Raw genomic sequence first — 9,685 nt, forward strand, 5'->3', positions numbered from 1 at the left:
AGGCCATCCTGGCAGGGAGGAAGTAGTTAGTGGATTTTGTTGACTTTGTGTTTCTGTGCAGTAACTAGAGTTCCTTTGAAGGCAAAGTGAAAAGTTGTGTTCAATGATTACTTTTCTCCTTTTCCTCAGGGTGTTAAATACGACGTTATTTGAAAGTTGGGAGATCGTTGGACCTTATCCTTCCTGGTGGGTTTTTAACCTACTGCTGTTGCTAATACAAGGCTTGAACTGCTTCTGGTCTTACTTGATCTTAAAAATAGCTTGCAAAGCTATTTCAAAAGGCAAGGTAAGATAAAACTCACCCTTTCCGATATGTCCCAGAAAATTATGGATTTTTGGCTTTTGAATCAACAAGTACATTATTCATTGTTTCAAATTTCATCAAAACTGGTATTTTTTCTTCAGAATTTAGCATAGCCTCCTAGAAATAGGAAACAAATGTTCATTTTCTTCTATTTAGTTCATTTTTTTAAGTTGTAGCATTGCTTTTCTGCTGATGATTCCCAATGATCTGCGTTTATAATTTTAGATTTAATGATAATATTTATTGTGTTCTTTCTCTCCCTCTCTCTGTCTCCCTTGGTCCTTCTCGAATTATGCTTATACTGGACAGAAATTTAATAACTTCTTTCCTTTTATGGGAAGGGTTGCTTGATGCAGTATGCCCATTTATGACTTTCCCAATAAAATTTAATTAAATCCTTTTGGTTAAAAATGGACTCATGAGGCTGATTTAAATAAAGTTTCTTGAGCCTCAACCTGTTTGTGTAGAGCAGTGACTTTTCCGGAATGTTCTCTGTGACGTTTTCTTACTTTCGCTCTTTGTTCTCTTCCTTCTGCCACCCTGGAAGGCTGGGAAATGGAACCCTTTACATGTAAGTTTCTCACACCTCTCTCTCTGTCTTTGTCCTGGATGCCACTTTAGCCTATTGGAGGGGCATTCGGATACTTTTCTTTCCATGCATATTGTTCTGTCTAATCTGTTGGCACTGTCCTGAGGCCCTAATTGAGGTATGGCTCCCACCACCTGCAAGGGAAACTAGGAACAGCTCAGTTAATGCCCTTTTGTGTGAACTTGCATTCTGCTAAATTTTGCATGATCCAACAGAGAAGGAGAGAAATTTCTCTCACTGGTGTTCAACATGTTGGCTAAAAGCCAGAAATAGACCAAGTTAAGTGGGAGAGAGAACTATGTTGGGGAGAGGATCAACATGGTCCAGAACGGAGGCCTGAGCATCAGCTCTTTGCCTGGTGTGCCCTGGGCCACAGGGAAGCACTTTGCAACCTTATCCTTAGTGACATGAACAGAGCTCACCCCTTCCAGAGACGGGCTGAGGACATCTAGTCATGTACTGTGAAGCCGGTTCTCAATGTCAGCACTTATATAAATCCAAAATATTTTGACCAACTAATTCTTTAGAAGCAAAAGTTCATTTTTTCTCTGTGACCTCTTATTCTTTAAAATGACCATGTATTTCTATTAAAAAAATTCTCCTATCCTCATTTAGATAGAAATTAAATCAACGTGCACAATACTGTCAGTATGATAACACTGACTGAAGATGCAAGGACACTGTGGATGAGATTACTTGTGTCCTTCTTGCATTGATATTTCTACAGACATATTGTCTTCTCTCCAACTTATTTCTTCAACTTTACAAAGAGACGATCATTAATTTATTCCAGATCTCAGGCTTCAGAATATTGTAACTGCCATTGCTGCCCCCCTGGGACAGTAAGATTCATCTTGGCCATGGGTTATGGACTCTAATTTCCTATGGGTTATTTTGAGACATTATGAATTGTTCCTTTCTTTGAAGGTAACCTAAGTATAGATTTTTTCCCAAATGCAATTAAAAATCATCTTACTAAGCATGCACATGTAAATTAACCACTCTCTGAAACTAGAGTTTTCTTTCCTATTAGCAGCTTAATTTATGACTAATGAATTTCTAAATGTAGTACAGTTTTACTATAATGCTGTCTTTGCGACCAATGTTTTTTTTTTTTAAGTTAAAATGTCTTTATAATTTAGTCATTTTGGTGTTTCAGTATCTAAGTCTTCTTGGACATGGTCCTTCTGAGTGCAGTCTCATTTCAAGGGGCATCAAAGTGAGGTTCATTTTTACATATTTACCCAGTCATCTCTGGTTAGAATGTCCCCACCAACCTGACAGTAATTCTCTCAGTAATGGTGGCTTCTCCACATGGGAGAACAGTGGATTCCAGGGTTTTCAAGTTGGGAGGTCGTGGTGGCACAGAGAGGATGTGATATGAAGAGCCCCCAGTTAATGCCGATATACCTCCCAGGGGACTTTGCCAACCTCCCCAACCTACCTTCTAGAGAATCACAGGCAACTGGATTGGGGAAACTTCCATGAAGCCAGGCCACCAGGTCCCTATTGCCACCCCCAATAGCAGATGGGTAAGCAGTGCTCACTCAAAGGTCTTTAGGCCTGTTGGGTAAAAATGCTTACCATAATTTAGACTTAGAGGGTAGGAGGTTCAAACTGTTTTGATTTTAAAAGCAGTTGAGTATTTCCTTAATTTCTCCCTAAATTACTTCCTTGCTAGACCAGATGACTTTTTTCATTCTTTACGGTGATGTGTAGATTTACATCCTGGTGCCTTATCTTGTCATCCTCATTACTTAATGAGACTGAATGGAGGATTGAAGAACCCTGAAATGGCAAGAGCCAGTTCGTGATGATCCACTCGGTAGATTTTTCCTTGGGAAATATTTTAAACTAGACCTCACTTAACAGACTAATGCCTCCTGCTGCCATTAGTTGTTATGTAGTAAAAAAACAAAATTTCTACTGAATTCTACCAGGTAGACAGAAAAACAAATTAACTCATAAAACAATACATTACAAAGCCAAATAAGAATGATGTTTTAATCATCTGAACTAGTGAATATCTCCATTAGTGTAGTTACTTGAGAGCTGACTTTAAGTGATTCTCAAGGAGAATGTGATCATCAGAGAGTAACTTGATCCATTATACCAAATTCCTATAATGCCATTCCAGTAGTGCAGTATGCCACGTTGCCAGTAAGAGGGGATTCGTGGTCTAGAACATTCTCAGTATTGAAAGGTACTGTAAAAAGTCCAGCAAGTTCAGCCTCCGATGATGCCTAAATATACCTACATTCCTTGATAACTGACTTGGTCGCCCAACTTGTAATCTCCAATGAAGGGGGACTTATTACCATGGCAATGTTCCTATCCTCTTTGATTTTTTAGCATTTGGATCTGTTTTCCATCATGTATGATTGCGTGTGCTTCTGAGCATGCCATATCTTGATGATTCCTTAGGAGCTGGTTACACTCACCTTCTTCACTTCCACAGGTGTCCAAGGATGATCGAAGTGATATTGAGTCTAGCTCAGATGAGGAAGACTCAGAACCTCCAGGGAAGAACCCCCACACTGCGACCACCACCAATGGGACCAGTGGTACCAATGGGTATCTCCTGACCGGCCCTTGCTCCGTGGATGATTAATTACTCAAAACTAGAAGTCCCAAACAAAGTGAACTGTTTGTTCCTGGAAGTATTTAATAAGTTGCAAATGCAGTTCCTTTCATAATATCTCAGCACCAGAAACAAAAATTAGGATTATCAAAGCATTTTGAATAGCGCACTGCCATATGTTCTGTCTGTGAATGAAGAAGAATTACCATTCTCTAAATGTAGGCATGCTGTACGTGATTGACACAAGGGAACAGTATTTGCGTTTGTACTGTCTTAGAATATTATTTATTTTTTGTATTTGTTTGTAAATCTGTGGACAAAAGAGGGTTTCCTCACTCCTTTTACTCTCTGGGTACGTAACGTGAGGGAGATGCTTCATCTGCTTCTACCCCTTTCTATTGCTGTAACTCAGTCTGCTAAGAGCATCAGCTTAATTTGTCTGTTAGAGCAAGAAAAACCCAGCACAAGATTCTCGTACAGCTCCAAATAGGTTTGCTTTCTTTGTGTTAGTGCCCATTATGAAATTGCCCATACAGTCTCAGTGACCGTTCTCCCAGTATAAAGTTTAAACAGGATGAGCTAGGTTTTTTGATTGTCACTCTTCATGGTCAATTAGCAGTTCACATTAAAGAGTATGGTTGTTGGAGGGCTTTTTAAAAACTGCTTTACATTAAATTGCTTTGGAATAAACTTCATTTATTGTGCACGCAGACAAGATTTCTTCACTGAGTGTGGTAGCTAGTTGGAGATTAACCTTGTGGGCTACAGAGATTTTTTATTTTCTAGCGTGAGGTCAGTGCTCTGGCTCTGAGGAAGGCGTTTGCTTAAGGTCATAGTTAGAAGCAAAGAAATCACTGTGAATATTGCGAATTTGCCTTGTGATCTGAGAAAATCATAAAGAGAGCAGCTGATTTCAACCAGATTTTACCACTACCCCTATAATTAGCACAGTCTTCTATTATGTCATGAAGAAAAGAAGCTAAGTATATTATGGGACAGAAGAAGGGGACTTTTAAGAGTTGACAAAGGACATCTCTAGTGCTCAGCACTTTATTGGAACCAGCTTTCAAGAAAGTGCCCTATCTAGTATTTGATATTGATGTTTTTATTTCTCTGAGCAAAATAAAGTCAAGGGGAGAAAGACTGTTTTACCCTTTGCCTTTTCTCCTTAAACGTAACCCCAAATGACTCCCTGTTACTAGGAACTGAGCACTGTCGCACTCTATGTCCTTTCATTGCTTCTTTGAAGACTTGATCAGTTTCTAGGAAATTTTATTCAAACAAAGCTATTTCTAGAAAAACAACAAAAATTCTGCTGGACAATGGAAATATCAGCAATGAGAAAGATGACTGGAAAATAAGTTTCCAAGTCTCCTACATGGCAGTGTTATTTATGTCCAGATAAGAAAACCATACACATAAACCAAAGATTTTATCTCTTTTCTTCCAACTTTTAGTAAGAGGGAATAAAAACTTGTTACAAATATTTCATAAACTAAAAAGACCGTCATCTAAAACACGAGTCCAAAACCACAGTGCAGCAGTACGAATGTGTGAATCAGGGCGTCCTGAAGACAAGAACAAGATGCTAGAGAATGCGTGTCCTGCTCAGAGCCATTCATATTCAGTTTGATTTTTTGAAAAAACTAAAATAAAGCTTTGTGCCCACAATTTGCAACCTGTGGGTTAATAGTTAAAAAAAAAATGCTCCCAAATAAAAACCTCACACTGTAATATTAAATCTTTCCCCACCTGTTTAGAAAGTGGTATGTTTCTGGTATGGTCCCTAGGAAAGGTTGAAGAGGCTTGGAAATATGTCTGCTTGTTGATTGAGAAAGCTGTGCAACTAATGCTTCTTGTAAAGCCTATGATTTTTATCTCACAAAACAGGGAAATGCCTAGGAGTATAATTTGTGGATAGTTTGAATTTGTAAGACCAATCATAAAACATCAAAAGTACTTGTTAGTCATTCGAACATCTGCTAAAAGGCAGATATATAAAAAGCAACAGTAAGCATGTCATAGCTGAAATATTTTGAGAAGGTGAAAGTTTCTTTTCTTTTTCAACTGATATATGGACCAGAAGAGTGAAGTGTACCTTGCTTTAGTGTCTGGAGCAAGTCCTCTCGATGAGTAAAGTAAACCAGGGAACCACAGTGTATTCAAATTTGGATCATCTGACGATCTTTAGCACAGAAGAATAATTTCCAGAGGTCAGCTTGTAAATGAAAAATTTAGAAGAGTTGCATAAAATGAAGTAAATTGAGTCTGTCCTTAGCAAAGACAAATCTAAATAATCTTTTCTTTTTCCTGACAGTCACTTAGAAGGAGGACTGAGAGTACTCAGAGCCCAGCTCAACACAGGCCTCTATGTATTTATGGGTTTTTATTTCATTTTTCATTTTAGGGCAAAGAGTTCTTTTTGACTAATCAAAATAGTGTTTGTAGGGCTTGTAAGGTGAAGAATAATCTGTCTCTGTCTACTGCTTTCCCATGGAGGCCTGATAAGCCTGAGAGAGAAAAATCTGTGAGATATCTTATCTTCTACCTGTGCCAGGCCATAGCTTTGGAAGTATGTTTTATCAATTCAACTGTAGGTTAGTTAGAGTGTTGCTTCCCATTAGTTAACGTAGCCTGCATTAATACCTCCCTCCTCCTGGTCACATTCAAACCTTCCCAGGGTACAGAGGAAAATGTAGGAAGGGGTCTAGAAAAAGTAATATTTTGTCCTCTAATGTTATAAAAGCATTATTCCCTAATGCTTTTCTAGATCTCTTAGTGGGGAAAAAGTAGAAAATTGAGTAGAATTTGGCCTTGGGTCAATAAATAATATAAAAATGTGTGATCTATGTATGTACATGTATATTTCTCCAAAAACGTGATAAAACCGAAATGTCACTGACTCATCCTTATCCATATTCTTTTCATAAAAACCATCCACCATGAACCATAGAAACTGCTGCCTCCCTCTCAACTTCCTGTTCATGGTACCCACGTGGCAGAGAGTAGTAGAATCCTTTCAGCCTCAGCCTCGGAGCTCAATGTGGCAGAGTTCAGATCGCAGAGGGCCTAAGGTCAGCATAGAAGCCAAACACAGTGCTTGTTTCCAAATTTAGTCATATGAACGTCCGGAATAGGGGAGCATCTATCAGCATTTTGGATTATTAAACTATGTGTGAAAAAAATCGCATGCAATTGCTGCTTCATCTGGGATTTTATTAACATCCAACTCCCTCGAGGCTGCTAGACAGATGATGTCATGAGGTACCATGAGGTAGTGAAACAGGTACCTGACAAAGATGAGCGAGGAAGGAAGGTAGGGTCTCCAAAGAAAGCAAGCAGTTGGGTGAAAGAAATAACTCTTCAGTGAGATAAGATCAGATCACCTTTAGTCAAAATGGTGGGTGAACCTCAAAATGTCCAGTTCTGTTGCCAAACTTTCCATTCTGAGTATTTCATAGAGTTTGAATTTGAGCAAACTGAATGTTTCACCTTAGGTAGAAACAGTGTGAATCATCCACTTTGTGTATTTCAACTTTATTGCTATTTGAGCTGAAGTGAAATATGAGATTTCGTTTCAGCTTACCTGAGACTTTGCAAAAGAGCTCTTCGGAGAGAACTTTATGAACATCCATGATCATTCCCACTCTGTTCATGATTTTGCATTGATATTTATTTTTGACCATTCCTTAGAAATATGAATGCCAAAGTTGCCTGAATCTTTGAGTATTTTTTCTTAATTTGAAGTGTAAAAAGTGTACAGAATAATTCCAAAGGTGTTAAAAGAGTCTGTTTGTCAGTGTGTGTCCAGAGAGGCTTCAAGAAATCCTTTGGAAATAAAAGGTTAGATGTTTACATTTCATGTGCTATTTGAGGTCTTAAGATTCTAATTAGCTTCCTTTTTTTTATTTGTTTTTTTGGCAGACTTCTGCTTGTAGGTAAATATTAGTAGCCCTGAAATGTTTCTAACATTCAAATAAGAAAAAAATCAAGTCAGATGAGAGTCAGCCTGATGAGAAAGTGATGACAAGGCACTTTCTGTTTCTAAGTAACCTGTATGGAAAGAGAAAATGCAGTTAGCTCTGGTTATTATACTTGCTGTCTAGTATGCTGTCCATATAAGGAAGACTCTCAATAATCATAAACAGTTCTTGAAGTCATGCAAAATGCAGCAAGGTACTTGTTTAAATGAAGATGTTGTTGTCCCCAGAGTCAGTTTAAGTTTCTCTTGGTAAAATGAAATTGTGCCATTTCTCACATTACCAGACAGTAATTAGCACTGGTTCACTGTAGCCACATTTTAGTTCGTCGTGGTAATAAGCCAGAAAAGGGCCCTGTGGTTTGCCTTTGTGTGCACGGTCCCCTCCCGTCCCCTAGGGGGCGCTCAGTGGATGCCGAGGAGGCCTGTCCACTCTGCTGTTGAAACTCTTCTAACATATATTCAGAGGGAGCATACCAGATGCTGGTTTTCATGGAGAAACTTGTATTAGAGAACATAAAACATCATAAGTAACTGTTAATAAGATCTGCAGACACCCAAAGGAGAAACTTAGTCTTTTTCAGGTATTTCCAACTTGAATTCAACCTGAAGCCTTTGAAAGGAAGGCGTTGCCAAATGGCCCCAAGCTCAGACCTCGTCAGAATAAAGAAATAAAAGTCTCTGCAGCCAGATGGCGTATCTTATGGTGTCTCCACAAGACTAGGCATCCTCAAGATTGCCCAGGAAGGATGAGAGGGGACTGTTAGCTACGATGTGTCTTCTTTATCTCATTTGCTCCCATTCCTTTCAGCTTACTGGAACTCTTGATAAAAGGAAGCCAAAATATTATCACTTCTCTGCTATAGATTTCCCGATAGCCTCTGGATCAGTTGCATACCACGCTTTGTTCTCTGCCTGATTCCTTTTTTCCTAATAAGTATTGTGCCCGTGTGTGCCTGTTTTCCTTAACACAGGTCCAGGAAAGCTGGCTTCCTATTTTCGTGTATGTTGCATGGCCTGGAAACCAGGGAATTACAGCTGTCGATATGATTCCGATGTTAAGTGAAAACTTATATTTTATAGACATAATTTTTGGGGGAATCTACAGTAATTTTTTAAACTGTCATTGTAAAACTGACCTTGAAAAATTAGGAGTTTTTAAAGATCAGTTGCCAAAGAGAAATTAGCTCTGTAATAGGAACAGTTATGTGGCAATTCTGAAACTTTAACTTAGAGTTTCATTAATTTAAACATGGAAAACACCCTTCAAGTTTGATTTCCAAACGCTTCCTAAAGCCTCTAAGCTCATGATACTCATCAAGTCTGTTTGCCCATGTGCTCAGTTACCTCCACAGCCATTTGTTGTCGTGTGAGGGAGAGGTAGTTAGTTTTTGGATTTGATATTTTTTCAACTTGCAGTGAGAATTAGGATCAGTGACAAAACCTTACTTGTTTTCCTCAGACAATTCAGTGCTTGAGCATCTCTGTCAGAAATGGAATGATGTACTGTTAGCCAATTAGAATTACTTTATGTATTGTTGTGTTTTGCTGATTTTTATATGAAAATATAATTATTCATTCTTGATCTCTGGAAGCAATCATTATTATATGAGGATCATTTTACGTTGGAAACACTTTCATAATAAAGATAAGTCTGAAGAGTACAGTGTAAATGCCCTTTTCTGTAAGCACTACCTAGCTTGTGTTGGGAATACGTCACACCTTCCTGGACAAGATTTATTTCAGGGCTTGCCTCATCCTACTAGTTTCTTGCAAGCCTCCTCAAATCCCTATAATTGCTATAATTACTGAGAAGGTAATGTTATGTTTATATGTTATAATATGTTATTTTGTCAAGAATTTGGCTAAGCTACTCCATGGTATTGCTGCCTCAGCATCTGTTGTTTGGCCAAGTATCCTACAGGGGGCTTAAATTGACACCAGCCCCTCAGGCAGAGGCATGCCCCTGGGTACAGCCTACAGAGTTCTAAGTTCCTGATCTGACTTTCCCAACCGCCTTGTGATCAACAGTCTCACCCCTCCCGGGACCTGTATGCCTTATGTGCCCCTTAGATAAGACCCCTGTGGGGCTTACAAAGACCCTGCTCTTTTGGTTTGAATTGACTGATCCAGCCTTAGCCCAGGAACTCCAAAGCACTCCACCCATGGACCCTAATAAAGGCATGTACCCCAGATCCTGTGTCTCTCTCTCTCTCTGCACCCTGCCTTGAC

The 9,685-nt window shown here is 38.9% G+C and overlaps 1 protein-coding gene across 1 annotated transcript in view; it reads left to right on the forward strand.

Moving 5' to 3' along the window:
* The window catches only part of CERS6 (ceramide synthase 6), a 300,927-nt gene extending 291,813 nt beyond the window's left edge, over positions 1-9,114 (forward strand). Inside the window, exons 9-10 of the mRNA XM_046658899.1 lie at positions 130-286; positions 3,352-9,114. Coding sequence (XP_046514855.1) covers positions 130-286; positions 3,352-3,504 — 310 coding nt within the window. The 3' untranslated portion in view covers positions 3,505-9,114. The remainder of the gene's footprint in view (positions 1-129; positions 287-3,351) is intronic.
* The last annotated feature ends 571 nt before the right edge of the window (positions 9,115-9,685 follow it).

The sequence above is a fragment of the Equus quagga genome, chromosome 4 (genome assembly GCF_021613505.1).
Source record: "Equus quagga isolate Etosha38 chromosome 4, UCLA_HA_Equagga_1.0, whole genome shotgun sequence".
NCBI lineage: Eukaryota > Metazoa > Chordata > Mammalia > Perissodactyla > Equidae > Equus > Equus quagga.